The sequence below is a fragment of the Mesoplodon densirostris genome, chromosome 9 (assembly GCF_025265405.1).
Source record: "Mesoplodon densirostris isolate mMesDen1 chromosome 9, mMesDen1 primary haplotype, whole genome shotgun sequence".
Classification (NCBI taxonomy): domain Eukaryota; kingdom Metazoa; phylum Chordata; class Mammalia; order Artiodactyla; family Ziphiidae; genus Mesoplodon; species Mesoplodon densirostris.
The window spans coordinates 98,469,594-98,488,555 of record NC_082669.1 but is presented as its reverse complement, the minus strand read 5'-3'; the positions used below and the strand labels follow the sequence as shown (position 1 = coordinate 98,488,555).

At 45.0% G+C, this 18,962-nt stretch overlaps 1 protein-coding gene across 2 annotated transcripts in view; it reads left to right on the top strand.

The window, feature by feature from the left end:
- Positions 1-18,962, top strand: part of CREB3L2 (cAMP responsive element binding protein 3 like 2) — a 124,350-nt gene that overhangs the window by 92,505 nt on the left and 12,883 nt on the right. For both annotated transcript variants that reach the window (XR_009533346.1, XM_060107896.1), the window contains exons 5-8: positions 1,607-1,791; positions 4,167-4,313; positions 6,308-6,366; positions 7,692-7,760. Coding sequence is in view for 1 of the 2 variants with exons in the window: in XM_060107896.1 (XP_059963879.1) it covers positions 1,607-1,791; positions 4,167-4,313; positions 6,308-6,366; positions 7,692-7,760 (460 nt within the window). In the remaining variant the exon portion in view is untranslated. The remainder of the gene's footprint in view (positions 1-1,606; positions 1,792-4,166; positions 4,314-6,307; positions 6,367-7,691; positions 7,761-18,962) is intronic.

The window sequence follows — 18,962 nt, the reverse complement described above, 5'->3', positions numbered from 1 at the left end:
TTAGAATATTCTTTAGCTTTAAGAGTGCCCGTGGACTCTAAAAAACCAGGGAGCTCTTGGGCGGAGAAGCATCTAGTGAAAAGCAGTATGTTAGAAAGAGAAAAGAGATAGGTTAGAGAAAGAGAGAGAGAGAGAACAAAAGTGTGCTGTGAATGGGAGTAGGCACGGGGCGTGGCAGAGAGAGACACATCACCTGTGGATACCTAGGATATTCAGGTGTCTCAGTGGGAGAGAGAGCCGTCTGGTTGCAGCTTGTCACCTCCAAAGGCAGCTATGGGGGGGATCCTTTCTCTTAGGTGAGTAGCTGTGTGTCAGAAAGTCTCTTCCCATTCACAGTACATCAGGCAGGAGACCGAGGCCTTTCCATGGCCCCGAGCTGTTCTCTGGCCGAGGAAGGCCAGGTGTGTATGAGGCCTCCAGGCTCCTTGCCCAGTTCAGAGCCGCTGCACTCAGGGCTCTGTTGTCCTGGGGGCTCCAGGAGGGGTGTGGAGTGAAAGGTTTACCCAAGGTCATGTTCCTTGGCTCAGTAACAGCAGCTGGCTGTCAAGGTATTTCAGCACAACGTGAAGATTTGCAGGTCAGAAAAAGAGTGAGACCCCAAAGCTCGTTTGTCAGGTTGAACTGCAGAGTCGATTCCTCCCTCGGGAACCCATCCCTCCTGCCCTGGAGATGCAAGATTGGCACTGGCTAAGGCTCAAAGGCCCCGGCAGAGTGTGTGGGTGTCTCCCTGAGGAGAGGTGAAGGATGCTTAGATGCTGGAGGACTCTGTGGGAGACACCCCTCCCCCAATTTGTCTTCCAATGCCTACCTGTCTATCCACAGATGGATTGGGTATTATCTGAATCAAGAATGCCTGGCATCTGGCCTATGGGCCCTACCATGCACATTCCTCCAGAAACAAATGAGCTTTTCTCAAACACTCATGGGCTCCCTGCTTTTGCTATTAAAAAAAAAAAAAAAGATCCTAATACATTAACATGGTTTACAAGTCAAACTATGGAAACTATATGAAATGAAGAGAGGGAAGGTTATGCCAGCACCGTCCCTACTTACTGTAATTTCCCCTGCCCCCATTACATCATAATTTTATTAGTTTCTTATATACCTTCCAGAGTTTCTTTACGAAGATACAAGCAAATGGGGGTCTGTATTCTCTTTCTCTCCTTTTTCATACAAAAGGAGGGCTACTTTATACACTGTTTTGCACCTTGATTTATTCCCCTCCTCTATAGGCTGAGACCAGCAGACAATAATGTCACATCTACTGAAACCCCCATTGACCAAAGTAAAACTGAAAAACCCAATCCAAAAATGTATCCAAAATAAAGCCTGAAAATCAAGCCAAGAGCACCTGCCACGAGGCCGTATCAAGGACTGCGGACTTGGAACCCAATAATTCAACCTTTCAAATTTTTTGAAAGAAACACTCTTAAAATTTAACCTTAATAGTAATGCATCTTGGAGGCCTTTCCATATCCACACGCAGAGATTCCTCATTCTTTTGTTCGGCTGTCCTGAGTTCTGCTGTAGGGATGTTGAATGTTGAACTGCCCCAAGTCCTGCTCTGTTGCTCCCTGATGGATGCAATCCTTTCTTTTCCCCTCAGCCTCCGTGGACCACCTGCACTTACCGCCCACCCCTCCCAGCAGCCACAGCAGCGACTCAGAGGGCAGCCTGAGCCCCAGCCCGCGCCTGCACCCCTTTGGCCTGCCGCAGACCCACAGCCCTGCCAGGGCCCCAGCGCGGGCCCCCTCGGCACTTGCCAGCTCCCCACTCCTCACCGCACCGCACGTGAGTGTCCCCTGCATCCCTGCACCCCCATCCCCCATTCTGTCACTCGGACCTTCACCCAGCGTGGGTACCATTCGGAGCCTGTAGGAAGTTTTAGGTCTAACTGCTGAAGCAGGGGGATGACAGTCTTAAAGAACATTTTCTAAGAACTGCCTGTGACCTCATCATGCTAACACATTCTCTTCCTTTCCTGTGCACACTTCCAGTTTTTATTCACATGTTTCTTTTCTATAGCTACAAACATGAGGAATAAAAATGTGTTGTTATTCTTCTCAAAATTGTATCACAAATATTTATCATCAGTTTAGGCGGTCTTTATGACCTGTGATAGGAAATAATTTATTTTTTAAATAAGCAATCTTTGACGAACTGAAAAATTGCTCTGAGAGTAAATGCGTTGATGTCTAAAGCTCAAAAATATAATTTAACCCTTTTTGTCTGTGGTGCAACTCTTAACCCAGTGACTCAGGATAGAAATCATGAGTCAACATTCATCCCTCACATATATAATTTTTCCAAATAAAAATTAGGGGTAGGGCTTCCTTGGTGGCGCAGCGGTTAAGAATCCGCCTGCCAGTGCAGGGGACACGGGTTCGAGCCCTGGTCCGGGAAGATCCCTCATGCCACGGAGCAACTAAGCCCATGTGCCACAACTACTGAGCCTGCGCTCTAGAACCCACAAGCCACAACTACTGAGCCTGTGTGCCACAACTACTGAAGCCCACACGCCTAGAGCCTGTGCTCTGCAGCAAGAGAAGCCACCACAATGAGAAGCCCGCACACCACAGTGAAGAGTAGCCCCCGCTCACCGCAACTAGAGAAAGCCCGCGTGCAGCAAAGAAGACCCAACACAGCCAAAAGTAAAATAAAATAAATAAATAAAATAAATAAATTTTAAAAATTAGGGTTAGATAATTAACTTCTCATTGTTCTGAATAGTTGATTGATTTCTATGAGAATTAAAAAATTAGTCAGCCTTACTGAATTTATAATATCACATAGAGCAAATTTGAATGAAATGAATTATTTAAAAATTCTTAGAAGAATCATATATTAATTAACATAATTTTGAAAATTTGAGTTCCGTCTGTGTCAGAAACTCAGAAAGTTCTAGATCTGTGGCCGCGTTCTTATACATCACTATTACCGAGGGCCAGGGAATTAACTCTTTCCACTCCACCTTTGCCTTCTCTCCTCTTACCCTTCACTCCTTTGATTACTGAAATAGTGTCCATCCTATGGATTTGTGGGTCCTACCACAATTAATCCATTCCACGTGGTCATGGAGGAAATCCTTCCCATATCATACCCTGGCTCAGCATCTGTGTTATTTCCCTATTATCTGTTGGCATCAAGCCCTCATACCTCTGCTGGGTACAGACACCCTCCTCCGTGCCCAACCTGCCGCTGCTTCCAGACCTCTTCACCCCCCCTACGCGGAGTGGCTTCTTCAGTTACTTTTTACAATACTGCCTTTGTTGTAATGCCTCCTCTGTGTAAATCACCCCCTTTCTTTCAGGAAGCCCCATTCAAGCCTTGTCTGCTACCCTAAGCCTTCCCTTATCACACAGACTCACATAAGCGTTCTCCTTCTTCCTATTTTTAATGTACCTTGATGAATATTACAGTCTAGCATTTAATTGCTCTCATTCTTTCACGTGTTTCAATTCAGTCTCCGTCTCGATCATTAGCTACTTAAGAGATGGAGTTCATTTTGATTCTTCCGTGCATCTAATGTGGAACTAATATGCAGTAGGTACTCCATTTATTTGACTAATTATAAACACATTGTCCTAATATGGGTGAAATGAGATGAGCTACAGTTCTCATCTCCACTGATGATGGACAGTCTGGGACTGTGCTGACCAGTGACTTCCATGGAACATGCCTGCAGGTGTGTCCCTAGGAGCCCTGGCCCCTTAGCTGGAAGTAGAGGTCAAGAAGCAACTCCTAGTGTATAGAGAGCATCTTGCAAAATGGCATCTTTAGGAGTACAGCAAAACTTTCCACAAACAGAGTTCCAAGTGAATCCTTCATCACTCCGAGGACAGGAAATCTCTAGGGACGTGGGAAATGAATTGTATCCTTTAATTTTGATGTTTTAGCCAGCAGGGTACTTTCTGGGAAATAATGGGTGGAGGCTTCTTTACCCGTTCCCTTATATTATAATCCTTGGGTTGTAACACTCACACGAGTGTCTTCTGCATTTTTGCTTCCACTTCAAAGTGCCCGTTTCTCACCAAAAGAGATGAGCCTCTTTTTCCCTTAGCCATTGGCAAGACATCATAACAGACCCTCCTCACCCCTCAGGAGGTGTTTCTCCGGTGCGCCTGGCTTTTCCTCTTTGACCTTTTTCTGCTCCTTGGTCTGCACAGAAGCTGCAGGGATCAGGCCCCCTGGTCCTAACGGAGGAAGAGAAGAGGACCCTGATCGCCGAGGGCTATCCCATCCCCACCAAGTTGCCCCTGACAAAATCCGAGGAGAAGGCCCTGAAGAAAATCCGGAGGAAAATCAAGAATAAGGTGAGCCCTTCAAATCCAGGTACTTCTGTGAGCAGAGACAGTGAGCAAACCCAGCCAGCATGCCCACCCTCCCTTCCCGGTGGCCAACACTGGCCCGTCCCGTGGTGGGGACCAAGGCTTGCCCCTGTCTTCCCCCAGATCTCCCCATACATCTTCTGGTCAGTGGGCCTCCAGGTCGGGCGAGCACACTCTGTGGTGCCTAAGATGACCCATACAGGGGTGGGAAGAAAATATTAGAACTCCCATTTACACTTTGAAAAAATCTCAGCCTTTAAAATTTGTTTTATTAGATGCACAATATTTCCCTCTAGTAGGCATGTATATAATTTATAAATGAATGCATATAAATGTATTATGGGTGCTTGCTTAAGTTTTTTTCTTTTTTTTTTTTTTTTTTTGCCTTTTTTACTTTCTTTATTTTTTTATTTTTTTTTATTTTACAAATTTAATCAGTTATACATATACATATGTTCCCATATCCCCTCCCTTTTGCGTCTCCCTCCCACCCTCCCTATCCCACCCCTCCAGGCGGTCACAAAGAACCGAGCTGATCTCCCTGTGCTATGCGGCTGCTTCCCACTAGCTATCTACCTTACATTTGGTAGTGTATATATGTCCATGCCGCTCTTTCACTTTGTCACAGCTTACCCTTCCCCCTCCCCATATCCTCAAGTCCATGCTCTAGTAGGTCTGTGTCTTTATTCCTGTCTTACCCCTATGTTCTTGATGACATTTTTTTCTTAAATTCCATATATATGTGTCAGCATACAGTATTTGTCTTTCTCTTTCTGACTTACTTCACTCTGTATGACAGACTCTAGGTCCATCCACCTCATTACAAATAGCTCAATTTCATTTCTTTTTATGGCTGAGTAATATTCCATTGTATATATGTGCCACATCTTCTTTATCCATTCATCCGATGATGGACACTTAGGTTGTTTCCATCTCCGGGCTATTGTAAATAGGGCTGCTATGAACATTTTGGTACATGTCTCTTTTTGAATTATGGTTTTCTCAGGGTATATGCCCAGTAGTGGGATTGCTGGGTCATATGGTAGTTCTATTTGTAGTTTTTTAAGGAACCTCCATACTGTTCTCCATAGTGGCTGTACCAATTCACATTCCCACCAGCAGTGCAAGAGTGTTCCCTTTTTTCCACACCCTCTCCAGCATTTATTGTTTCTAGATTTTTTGATGATGGCCATTCTGACTGGTGTGAGATGATATCTCATTGTAGTTTTGATTTGCATTTCTCTAATGAGTAAAGATGTTGAGCATCCTTTCATGTGTTTGTTGGCTGTCTGTATATCTTCTGTGGAGAAATGTCTATTTAGGTCTTCTGCCCATTTTTGGATTGGGTTGTTTGTTTTTTTGCTATTGAGCTGCATGAGCTGCTTATTAAGTTTTTTTCTTGATAGAGGTTTTTGATAAAAAATTCTGCAGACCACTGTTCTATACCTGGGTCCAGCAGTCTTCTAGTCCTAGGCCCCTACAGTGGGGATCAAGGGTGCAGAGGCCCTGGGGCATGGCTAGGGCGTGGGCAGAGCAGGAGGGAGGGGACAGAGAGAGGAAGGAAAGAGCTTAGAGTTAAAATTCTTTGTCCATGTGCAGAACCGCCAGGGAATTTTTATACGACTAACCCCAACTGGCTTATATTATGTATTATAGTTGAGCCAACTAGGTCCACAGAATTGAGATCATTTATCTAAGACCATACAGATGGTTCGTGACCCACATGTTCCAGTCTGACTCCTGGACCACTGTCCTTCTCACTGGGGGCCTAGTGTGTTGGAAAGTAGATGAGAATATCAGCTGGCTGAAACCAGGGAGGACAGAAGAGGTGATTAGTAGATGAGCCAGTAGGTTAAACAAATGGCAAGTGGCCACAAAAGTGAGCAGGGCTTTTGTGATTTCTTTGCTCATGGCCTCTTGTCATACTGGTTTACTGAGATAGCTGGAACATAATCCTTTTTTCTCCCCTTCCATTGCAGATTTCTGCCCAGGAAAGTAGGAGGAAGAAGAAGGAATACATGGACAGTTTGGAGAAAAAGTAAGCCTCCTGCCAAAGTGGTTGTGTGTATTGAGCAATTCATGTAGAGAAATGTAAGTGCGGGGCGGGGGGCCCTGCTTTCTATGAGAAGGGGGTTCAATTTCTCCGTCTGGACCCCAGCAAAGGCCGTTGGTTTATCAGCTATGTTTTGCCTGCCACCTAGTGGTTTTTAGAGGGGAAATCTTATAGATCTGGCAGGTGATTAAAAATACATTCAGTCTTAGTAGGCATTTGTACCGCACAGTTTCCAACCAAGGGTCCTTAAGTCCCTGAAGGCTTCCTTTCAAATAAGTACAAATGCTAACATTCATGCATATTCCTGGACTCCTCAGAGGAGAGGCGCTAATTAATCAATTCCTGTTGGCCACATCCCTCGCACGCTAGAGAAAGCAACAGGGGATGAAGTAAGTAAGGCAGTTTGGCGTTCTTTTTTTTCCGTCCACTATAATTTGTGTTATAGGGGAGTGACTTTTCACAAAAACACTTGACGGCACCTTTTGCTCTTCTGAATAGCCTGGAATATCAGGAGGGCTGTTAGAAAAACGTAAATTAAATACAATTTTGTATTAGCCCTAGAAAATAGTTCCCATCTGGCAAACTAATGCCATTTTAAGATGGGAATGAGTCCCGGGACCTAGAAATGAATCTTTATGTGTGTCTGGTGAGAGGAGCGGTTGGTGGATCCTGGCTGGTTCTTAAGTTCCTACTGAAAGTCAGTGTTTCTTCCTCCTGATTTAGGTGTTGGTAATAGAGCATTAAGCAGTCCCATTCTGTTTGTTATTGTCTGTGGGTATCCAGGGTCAAGATGTTTCGATGAAAATCTCTTTATTGCCTCTCTGGGGCATGCCTGCTCCGGCACCTGGATTCCTTGTCTTGAGGCCCCGGGTTCTTGTCCTTCACTCTCTCCCTGTCCCAAGCCCCTTGGCTTCCTGTCAGTCCTTCAGGTCAAGAGTACAGCCAGCAGCATCCAGACCCTGTAGCATAGAGGGAGAATTGTGATGGACATTGAGAGCCATAGGGAAGAGTCGAGAGAAATCAAGGTTGGAACACCCTAAAAGAAGTTTATGTTTTGTGCCGTCCCTATTCATTTTCCATTACTGAGGCACTGGTTACCCATCTCTCTCTCTCTCTTTTTTCTTTTGTCTCCTCACTCTTTTCCCCAACTCAGGTTGGCCAAGTTCTCTCCCTCACCTCCCTAGAGTGGCTGCTTCCCTGTCTTTTTTCTCTGAACCCCACCTGCCTCCATCCTAGCTCCTGGCTCAGTGTTTGCTCCCCTGATAAAAAACTAAGTTTTTTTTTTTTTTCTCTCTCTCTCTCCTCTGTAGGGTGGAGTCTTGTTCAACGGAGAACTCGGAGCTTCGGAAGAAGGTGGAGGTTCTGGAGAACACCAACAGGTGAGGGTCCCTGGCGTGAAGAACCGACACAACTGCCTGATGGAAGGTGGGGAAAGAGGGGGAGATCCAGGGCCAGAGCTGGGAGGAAAGGGGAGGAGATGACATTGAAAGGATAGTTGTGTCAGGATGCTCAAGACGGTCGCACTTCTCTCACCTGTTCCTCCCGTGTGTGTGCGTGTGCGCACACACACACACACATGCATGTCCTTTTCTTTCCCTAAAATACGTGGGATTGATGAAGAGGCTGATTCTGATAAGGGCTATGATGAGGGGGTTAAGGAAGAGGCTTGGAAAAGAATAAGGTCAATGAGTCCAATTCTCCTGAAAATGACATCAGACTTTAGAGGTGGACAAAGAGGGCCAGACCACTTTTTTGTCACCCAATTTGAGTAATAAATGGTGTTTTTTAGTTAAAAAAAGGAGAGAAAACCAAGTTTGTTTTTTTAATTACTGTTTTTAAAAGTTAATTAATTAATTACATTTTAAGCCCATTTTGAAAAATAAATATAGGATTGTTCCTCTAGCACCTCTTGTGCCAGGTACTGTTTTCAGCATTTTATAGATATTAATTCATTTAACCTTCTAATGGCTCTATGAGCTGGTCCTATTACTATCCCCATTATATAAAGGAGGTCCTGAGACTCAGAAAGGTGAGGTGATTTGCCCAAGCTCACGCAGTAAAATGCTAGAAGGCTGCATTTGAAGGCAGGCAATCTGGTCCTGGAGCCTCGATGTAGGAGAAGCATACTGAGTTTACCCGGGGTCATATGCAAGAGAAAGGGGTTAAGGTATAGGGCTGAGAAATGGCGGTTGGGGAGATTCATCGTGTGTGTGTGTGTGTGTGTGTGTGTGTGTGTGTGTGTGTGTGTGCACGCGTGCTCATGGAGCCTGCCTATGCTTTGAAAATTAAAGTGTTCATTAGTCAAGGGATCCTGTTGCCCTTAGTTGTTATAGATCCGACAATCCAAGCAGAGAAAAATTGACTTTTAGGTAAGCAAAATTTTAATTCATCATTTTAAGGCTTAGCACTAATGCCTAGTAACAATTTTGCAAATGTTAAGGGATCAGGGTAAATCTATTTGCATGTCATTTCATAATAACTTGAAATTTGGCTCCCATTTTCTAAATCTTCATGGTCTGTTGCTCAAACAGCAGGCTAATCTAGTCATAAGGTAAAAATACCATCAGTAGGAAAAGTGGACATTGTGACCCCGCTGGGTTTCCCTCTGCATTTATGGGAATGTGTGCTCATATAGCAAGTCAAGGGCAGTCATCTCTAGTGCTCTGTAGACAAACAACAGAAGTAAGTAAATGTCACCAGCTCCATGTGGTATCACCTTGATCCCCTGAGGCAAAGGAGCTGGTTTCCAGTACGACTTCAGGTTTCTGGTTTCATGGTTGCCTTTGGGCCTTAGTCTCCTGAGGCTTCCTCTCTTCTTTTTTTTTTAATTTTTTTTTTTCGCGGTACGCGGGCCTCTCACTGTTGTGGCCTCTCCCGTTGCGGAGCACAGGCTTCGGACGCGCAGGCTCAGCGGCCATGGCTCACGGGCCCAGCCGCTCCGCGGCATGTGGGATCTTCCCGGACTGGGGCATGAACCCGTGTCCCCTGCATCGGCAGGTGGACTCTCAACCAAGGCTTCCTCTCTTCTTATCTCCACCTTTACACCTGCCAGAGTGGTTCTCAGGGTCCTGAACCCCACCAGCGTCTGTATCCATCTTATTAGCATCCTGAGCTGATAGTGTTCCCACCCCCCTGTCCTAGCACTTGCTGTTGCAGAAGTCCTGTGTTCATGAATGGGACAAATCCAGGTCATGAATTGGTGAACAGGGGAAAAAGAATCCATCCAAGATAACCGTGGAGTTTGGTCCAGGTTGGGTCTAGTCTAGGGGTTCTGGGTGTCAGGTCTATCCACAGCCACACGGGGGCAGCAGAGGCACAAAGAGCAGTGGGTGCTTGTGATGAGACGGGGTTGCTGCCACCTTTCCGGGGGGAAAAAGGGTCTCTCCTCCCCTCTCCAGGCTGACCCTGCTCTGTCATATTTTTCTAAACTTAAAAAGAAAAACCCGGGCCTCCCTGGTGGCGCAGTGGTTGGGAGTCCGCCTGCTGATGCAGGGGATACGGGTTCGTGCCCCGGTCTGGGAGGATCCCATATGCCGCGGAGCGGCTGGGCCCGTGAGCCATGGCCGCTGGGCCTGCGCATCCGGAGCCTGTGCTCCGCAACGGGAGAGGCCACAACAGTGAGAGGCCCGCGTACCGCAAAAAAAACAAAAAACAAACAAACAAACAAAAAAAACCCCACACATGTAATATATGCCCATTGTATAAAAAATTAGAAAATACAGTTTAAAAAGGGAAAAAAATTACAATCTTTTCACCTAGAGAGATGTTTACATTTTGGAATATTTTATATATATATGTATTTATATTGTACATCCTCCTCTGTTAAGAGCCTTTTCCATTTAACAAAAAGCACTGGGTATATATTTTCATATCAGTCAATATATTTCTACAGAATCCTATTTCTTTCAGATTTCGATAAAGAGCTGTCATCTGAGGAGCACTGACATAAACCACATCTGATTCTATGTAACAGCAGTCCGTGTTTTGCAATTGTTTTTTATGTTTTACAATAATGGCCACAGCCTTTTTATTATGATATTGGTATGAGTTATGAGTTACGGGAGCATATGCATATTTGAGCTTGGGGTCAGCATATCTGGCGTTCTTCCCTGAGAGCCAGTGGTGGTTTTCCTTCTGTTTTCTTCACTGACTGTGGAAGTTTTTCCCAGCCATTCAGCCTGCTGGAACCTCGACTGAGAACACCGTCTATCTTATGCTAGTGGTGCTCTCCTTGTCCCTGGACTGTAGGAGCCTCCACTGTGGTTCCCCCAGAGGCCCAAGTGCCATCTCTTCCCTCTTCCAAACTTACCTCTCCTGGTAGACAACCTTTTATGATGGAAATGGTTGCTACTTGATTAACCGGCAATCTTCCCACAGATAGTCTGATGAGGGAGTTCTTATAGTCATCATCTCTCAGTCCAGCAGCTTTTAATGTGCTTTGGCTTGAGAAGTCAGGGAATAAAAGCAGAGCCGCTCTTGTTCACACAAGGAAGGGCCTTCCTTGCCCCCGACTTCCTCTTCTCCATTCTTCTTCTGTTCCTGCCAAGGGCCTCCCCTCGCCAGAGGACACTGCAGTCGCCAGAGTGACTGTAACATGAACCGTGGCAATCTCCTGCCCTAAACCAGTCAGGAGGAGTTGATGTTTGGGGCCCGTGGTAAGGGGAGATTTTCGGACCCTTTATTCGTCGCACCGTGTGAGTGACCCAGTGTTTGAGCTAAGTACAGGGTAGGGCCCAGTGAACACACACCTGTGTTTGTGTCCTGTTCGTGCTTCTTGTATTAACGTCCTTTGGAGGTAGCTGGGCAGAGGTAGAAATGGCTGTGAGAAGTGGACAGGACCCTGGGTCACCAGAAGTGGGGTGGGAGACCTCGTGTGCCGTTGTTTCATTTGGCACAATGTGGCAGGAAAGGCGAGTGGGTACGTGGACCAAAATAAAGACAAATTATACCTCTTTACATTTTACCACTTCTCTGCTCCCCCCACGAGGGACTTTCCATCTATCCAGATGAGAATGAGCCCTCAGATTCCAAATCAATCCCGACTCTTCGGTTAGTACTCTCCTCAGCAGCAGCCATTTAGCATGCTCTTGGCTTCTAGGCAAAAAAGCCCCTATTATCTGAGCTCAGGAAGCTGGAAGAGGATGGAGACAGGAGAGGAGACTTCTGCAGCCTTACCCCAGGAGCCTAAGAGCAGCCGAAGCAGTGGGAAGGCACCTTCACACTTCTTTGCTAAGGTGATCCACGAATCACACGCCACCAGGAAATGTGTGAGCTGAGAGTGAGTGGTCTCCCAGGGGGCCCTCTTCCTGTGCTCAATCAGGATATACATTTGCACTTTGCAAAGTCCAGGTGAGGCCATGTTTGGCGCCGGAGGGTCTTCCTGGCCTTCCTTGCTTATCATTCGCCTCTCCGAGCTGCATGTCTCATTCTTGAGAGACCCTGTCTTTCCCCCACTTTCTAGCCTTTTCTTCTGCACAAGTGATGCACATCTACTGCCCAGCCCATCCATTTTAGGTGTTTGTGGCCCAGTTTGCTCCATTCATTTTTAATTTTGCCCTCGTGCTGTAGGCTATAGGGCTGTGAGCCACTATCCCTCTCCTCAGCCCTGATTTGTAGACTCATAGGTGCTTAGACTTGAAATGTACTTTAGACATCATCTCATTTAACTGTTAATCACTTCCTTTTACAGAAGCGGAAACTGAGGGCTGATGAGGTTAAGATCAGCCATTTAGAGGTGGGACAGGGACTAGAACTCAGCCACTTACTTTCTCAACTGGACCTGACCTCGGTCTCTTTTGCCGCTGTTGTGCTCTCTCTCCAAGGACCGCTGCCTTTCCCAGCACGGGGTCAACCGTAGTTCCAAACAAGAGGACCCAGCTTGGGATCTGTGTTTTAGGGGGCCCTGCTCTGGCTTTCCCCTAGCCACGCCCCTCCCCATGGGATGAGGAGTCAGCAGGAACAAGGCGATATATCTGTCTGGGGCTCTAACCTGGCCTTGGAGGAAGCTCGACAAAGCAGGTGTCGGGGGTACCCATGGGCAGTGTTTGCCTGGCTTGGGGTAGGTGGGATGAGGAGAAACCTTAGGATGTATGACATGTATGGGATGTGGGCCTCATTGGTATTCTTTCTCCGAACCTCACAGAAGGTGAGGGATGTGCTTGTCCTGTCTGTGTTGTTATCAGAAACAAGAATTCATTAGTTTTCCTCTTTGACCTTCCTCTTAGCTATAGTCCTCCTCTCTGTCTCTACTCTTCTTGTTCTTTAAAATCTACATGTGATTCCTGATGGCGGTCTTTCCAGCCAAGCCCACTGGGCTCTGACTGTGCTGTCCTCATTTGTTTGTGTAGCCGCACAACTGCATCCATTTGCACCAGTTTTGTCTGTTGGCTTCCTCCTCACTGTTGTGTCTTCCACATGTGAAGTCTTCTGTTCGACTGACTGTAATCAGCTGGTCCCTCTCTCCTGCTGTGCACAGAGAGGCCGTTAGAGTGCTCAGGAATGACCTACGTCCAGGAGTGACCCTCTGTAGACCTTTATCTTGGTTTAAATCACTTTTCTCCATTATCTCTAACTTCTGGTTGTGTGAAGGGTATAAGCTTTCTTTTCAGTTGAAAATGTTACAAACTTCAAAGGATTGTTGGATACTAGACATATTTCCCAGAGAGTTTACAAAGGCATTTTAGTAGGATTCCATGGTAAAGTTAGACATTCCTCAGCCCCAGAAAACATTCTAGAACTCTCTCTTTCTTGTGTTCCTGGGTGAGTAGGTGATAGAATATTTCAGAAGTGCCCTCTGGTCCCTGAAAAATAAACCTCCTTATAATGTGGCAATTACACAGGAAGAGAAAGGAGATAATTTGTATTTTAAAAAATTTAGGCCAGAGCCCCACGAACAACTTTCAAAACTTAAGTGAAAGATCATAAATAAATGAGTATTTATTCAAAGTTTAGGATTTTAGCAGAATGTGATTATCTTTTGTATAAGAGTTTGCACTTTAGTATTTAAAAGTCTTTGAGGTAGTTCAAGAGTCTCCTTAAATATGGTTATGCAATGTTTTGAATTATTATTAACGTTATATCCTACCACCTCCCCACCCTCTGCCTGAGGATTTTGAGGTAGGTGTTTTAGCATTTTTTTTTTTAATAATTTTATTTATTTGTTTGTTTATTTGGCTGCATTGGGTCTTTGTTGCTGCGCGCGGCCTTTCTCTAGTTGTGGTGAGCGGGGCTACTCTTCGTTGTGGTGCGCGGGTTTCTCATTGCGGTGGCTTCTCTTATTGCAGAGCACGGGCTCTAGGCACGTGGGCTTCAGTAGTTGTGGCTCACGGGCTCTAGAGCGCAGGCTCGGTAGTTGTGGCGCATGGGCTTAGTTGCTCCGTGGCATGTGGGACCTTCCCAGACCAGGGCTCGAACCCGTGTCCCCTGCATCGGCAGGTGGACTCTTAACCACTGCACCACCAGGGAAGTCCCTGTTTTTGCTTTTTGACACCTCTCTCCTAACCTCTGATCTTGTACACTAATTCTAGAAGACTGGGGTGGGTGGGGAGGGATTCAGGTGGGGTTTTGCTTCGAAAGGACATGGATGCCTGCCTCTTCCATCATGAAGCCACCTAATGTTCACTCATATAATTTTTTTGCATGTGTGCACTAGATAAGTAGCTTAGACTTTTTTGATCATATTGTTTTACATGTTGTATAGTGACCCAGACACACCACACGTACATATACATCACACTCATCACTAATATGAACGTTTCACAAAGGAATACTTATTTACTTTGTGTGATGCCCTCAGATACTGTGTGTTCTATTTGATTCTGTTTCATTAAATACACCAGTCACACCCCAGCTGTTTTCACAACCCACGACAATGGTTCATGATTTGGAATTTAGAACTTACTGCTCTAAGTAGTTCCATAAGTAAAAAAAAGTCCCTTCATTCCTGTGGGAGGCTGATTCACCCAGAGGGTGATTTACTTACACACACAAATGTGCACACATGCATTATAGCCCAGCTAGTTCCATTTCTGAGTAAGGTGTATTACAGGATTTGATGGAAATTGTGTTTATAGAGAGGACCTGATTTGAAGCTCCTGGCACAGCAAGTAATTGGGAACCACCAGTTTATTATTTTTCCTGGGTCCTAGTTTCTGACTCCAGTGGGAAATTAGGTACTAGAATGTTCAAAGTATAAGATGCAGTAACTGTATCACTAGCTCGTTCTCTCTCGCTCCCTCCCCACACCAACCCCTGCTGTTTCCCTTAAATAACAGAAACATAAGAAAACAAAATTAAACCAAATACAAGAAAACACATGAGGCTGTTGATGCATTTCCCAGTTTTTATAAGATTGTGTCTCACACTCTTGGCTACTTTTGAATGTTTTGCCCAATTTCCTTTGATATGCCTCCCAAGATACAGGGTGATGCTTTATTTTGGGCAAGGCTGGCAGCTGCCTTTAACTGCTCTTTTACTAGGAGCTGTGTGAGGACAGCCATAAGGTTTATTTTTACATCTCACCACAGGACAAAATCCACATTTTCAATCAAGTGTTGGACCCTCCAATTTAACAAATTGTGAAAAATGTCTTGGCCCAGATAAACATCTCTCTAAATTAAGACCTTGCTCCCGGAAGCCCAAGAATTCATTAAGCCATAATTATCCATGATCACTGATGATTTAACATACAGTAATAAAGGAGAAGTTTAAACTGAGCTCTGAATGCACTGTTGGAAAGAGAGTCTGTCCTATGATTGACTTTTTATAGCTTTAGTTTTAAAATAATTCTTCCATTTCATCTGTTGGCTGCCTTTTCTCCAGCCAGCCCTTTATGCAAGCAGAGTAACAGCTGTCATCCAAGCTCCCAATGCTTCAGGCCATGGCATCTGTCCCAATGGCATCAGGGAAAGTACCACATCATCTCAGACCAACATACCAATTGTGAGATTCCAGGCTTTCCTGTAAAGAGGCTCATCTGGCATCAGTGGAAAGGAATAGCAAGCACTCTGCAAAGGTGTATTTGTTTCAGCAAACCCAGAGTACCCCAGAAGGGGATTCTCTCATTATTCTGTTAGCTGGTGAGGTCAAGAGAATTAACTTTGACTAAGTGCCTGAACTCAGGACTTAAGGAATGTGATTAAAAACCATGGTACTGAGATCTAAATTCAGGTTTCTCTTCCTGGGAGCTTATCGCCGTGTTCTGGCGAATATTACTGATTTAGTAATCCTAAAGCCATCTCATCAGCTCTGTTGGTGTCCAGTGGAGGGACAGGTCTTATAGCTTCCATTCTCCTAAACAAAGCTCAGGTTTGACTTCCTGACACTTGACGTGGGCTAAGGAATACCTATTATTCTTTTATCCATCATTTGCATTTTATTTTGGTATATCCAGAGATCTGCCAGGAAATGTTTATTTTACCCTATTGCTTTTATTTGTATCAGATCACTGAAACTTTGTTAGTATATATCTCACTGCCATCAGATTCACTTCTGTCTGCAGTTTGGTCACTGTCTGCAGTTTGGTCACTGTAATCTTTTCTTATTTAATGGTGGACACATCTCTTGGTTGTGCTGTTGTCAATGTGATGCTTTTTTTTTTTTTTTTTTTTTTTGGCTGCGCTGCGCAGCTTGCAGGATCTTAGTTCCCCGACCAGGGATCAAACCCGGGCCTCGGCAGTGAAAGCAACGAGTCCTAAACACTGGACCACCAGGGAATTCCCTCAATAAGATGTTAATATCACTGGATTTAAGAAAAATCTACTTAACTAAGAAATCTTTTGATCATTAATTTTATTAGGTTATAGGTTTGGGTACCATGGTGTGCTGAATTGGAAAGCACGTGAGCTATGGAGTCAGATAGGTTTGGGTTTACATCTTAGGTCTTCTAGTTCCTGGTTACATGTCTTTGAAACCTTTACATAGTATCTCAGTATATGAAGTTCTAGAACTCAGCCAGTGGACACTCAATCACTAATAATTTTCTTTCCTTATGACAAAAATGAGTGTTTCTGTTGTATGAATGTCTATGAATTTCCCAAACTTTATCACATCATGGAAATCTATTTAGACGTTGGGAAATGGATGAGCTAACCTGCTTTCCTTGGGTGAAATCCCTCTGTTGCTGATGGATGGGGCCTTCAGAGTGTCATCATTCCCACGAGTTCACCTTTGCTAATCCGAGTAGGAGAAGCAGCAGCAAACAGCGCATTATAACTCACTGTCGCTTTCCACCAAAATTTCAAACTGAAAAATCTATTTTGAACTACATGTTTGCTCATCTTAAAGAGCTGGATTATAAACTGTTAGAAATCAGGGGCCATTAAACAACCATTTTCATTTGCAGTGGATTCAGAATATAATTGTCTTTGAGTTTGGAAAGGATGTGCTGATGAATGCCAAGTAAAGCACCACACAACTAGTAAAGATACAGCCCTTCCTGCTCGCCCAGCCAGAGTTAGAGGGTCCTTCTTCCAAACTGATAGCACTTTACACCTATAGCTGGGGTTCCCAACTTGAGCCTAAGGCATTATACCATTGGGGTTTAGGTGTGTCTGGCCTGTCAGAGGTCTGTCTTCAGAACAGGCTGTGGAGCCTCCTGGGAGACTGTTCATCCTAGAGAAGGGGTCCCAGGCCTCGCGATCACAATCAGAAATTGGAAGGGAGGAGTGATTCCGAGTATTGTGTGGAATTGGTTTTCTCAGTGGTTCATGCTCTGAAGACTGGACAAAGGGCAGGGATTGGGCAGGGAGGAGGTGCAGGAAGGTTGTGGGTAAATGGGGACTGTTGGTAAAAATGGAAATGGCGATTTTGCTTTGAAAACACCTTAAGGATTTGGAGCAAAAGTAAATGGCTGTGGTAACATCTGGAAATCTGCTGTCTAATGGAAGCCTGGATAGAGGAATGTCCTCCACCAACTCCTCCAGGCACAGAGCACAGCTGAGCTTCAACACCTTGAAGCTGCCAGCACAGGCAGCAGGGTGCCCCATGGGAGTTGGGGTGCCCATCAGAAGTGGCAGCCAGCACTACAGACGTGGCTCTTCAGCAGGCCACCAAGGAAACAGTGAGGCCCCTTTCTGTAGTTCAGCTGGTAACAAAGACCCTGTTGATTGGCACCACAGGAGGAGGCCAGAATATGAGAGAAAAGGTCTGTGCCACGTGGTCAAGCATAGGTCTTATCTATGGCTCACCTGTGTATCTTCCCCACGTGTTCCAGAAATACAGCAGGGAGAACCCAAAGAGGGCTTTGGGGCTGGCATTACAGGATGTTGTCAATAAAATGTGTGCCACTGCCCACTAGATCTCAGCTCTGCCAGAAGGAACGCTCACCCAGGAAGTGGGTGTGTCACTCAGCTCTTAGCTTTGAAAAGGCAGCCGTGCAAACCAGTAAGAATGGGGTGCTCTTGGGAGGTCCTGGGAGAAGGAAGTGTGATGAGGAAAAAAACTTGCTGCATCATACGATCATTTAACTGCAAACTTCTATTTTTTTTCCATCTTTACTGAGGTGTAATCGACAAAATTGTGAGATATTTAACATGTGCAAGTGATGATTTGATACATGTATATGTTGTGAAAGGATTCCTCACATCAAGTTAATGACCTATTTACCTTATTTTTATTTTTTGGTAAACACATTTAAGTTCTACTCTCTTAGCAAATTTCAATTATATGGTACAGTTTTATCACCTAGAGTCACCATATTTTACACTAGATCCTCAGACCTTATTCATCTTATAGCTGAAAATTTGCACCCTTTTACCAACCTCTCCCTATTTCCCCACCCCAGCTCCTAGCAACTGCTTGTCTACTATTTCTATGAGTTCAACTTTTTTTTTTTTTTTTAAAGATTCTATGTGTCAGTGATACCATGTGGTATTTATCTTTCTTTATCTGGCTTATTTCACTTTGCATGATGCCCTCCAGGTTGATCCATGTTGTCACAAACGACACAATTTCCTAAAGTAGAATTTACAGTAATCACACTATTGGTATTTCTCAGCCTTGAGTAACTCACAAAACTCTTTTCAAGAACGTGTTGCTAGGGCCTCCCTGGTGGCGCAAGTGGTTGAGAGTCCGCCTGCCGATGCAGGGGATACGGGTTCGTGCCCCGGTCTGGGAGGATCCCATATGCCGCGGAGCGGCTGGGCCCGTGAGCCATGGCCGCTGAGCCTGCGCGTCCGGAGCCTGCGCGTCCGGAGCCTGTGCTCCGCAACGGGGGAGGCCACAACAGTGAGAGGCCCGCATACCGCAAAAAAAAAAAAAGAACGTGTTGCTTGAATGTACAGAAACATAAACCAGTCTATACTACTTATGATTATGCTTCTAGATAACCATAAAGCAAGAAAACATACAACTAAGTACTAAAAAGACCTCCATATTAATAGAATTTAACGATATGAAATAATGGGATGAATGGTTTTGTTTTGCTTAAATTAAAACCACTGTACAAGGTAAAAATACAGTGTAGATGGGACCACATGGGGTCACTGAGTTCAGAAAGCCTTCGCTGTACGTGCTGTGGGCTCCAATTCTGCCTCTGCTCTTATCCATTGAACTGCTAAAAGCAATAGTCTTACTGCCAACCT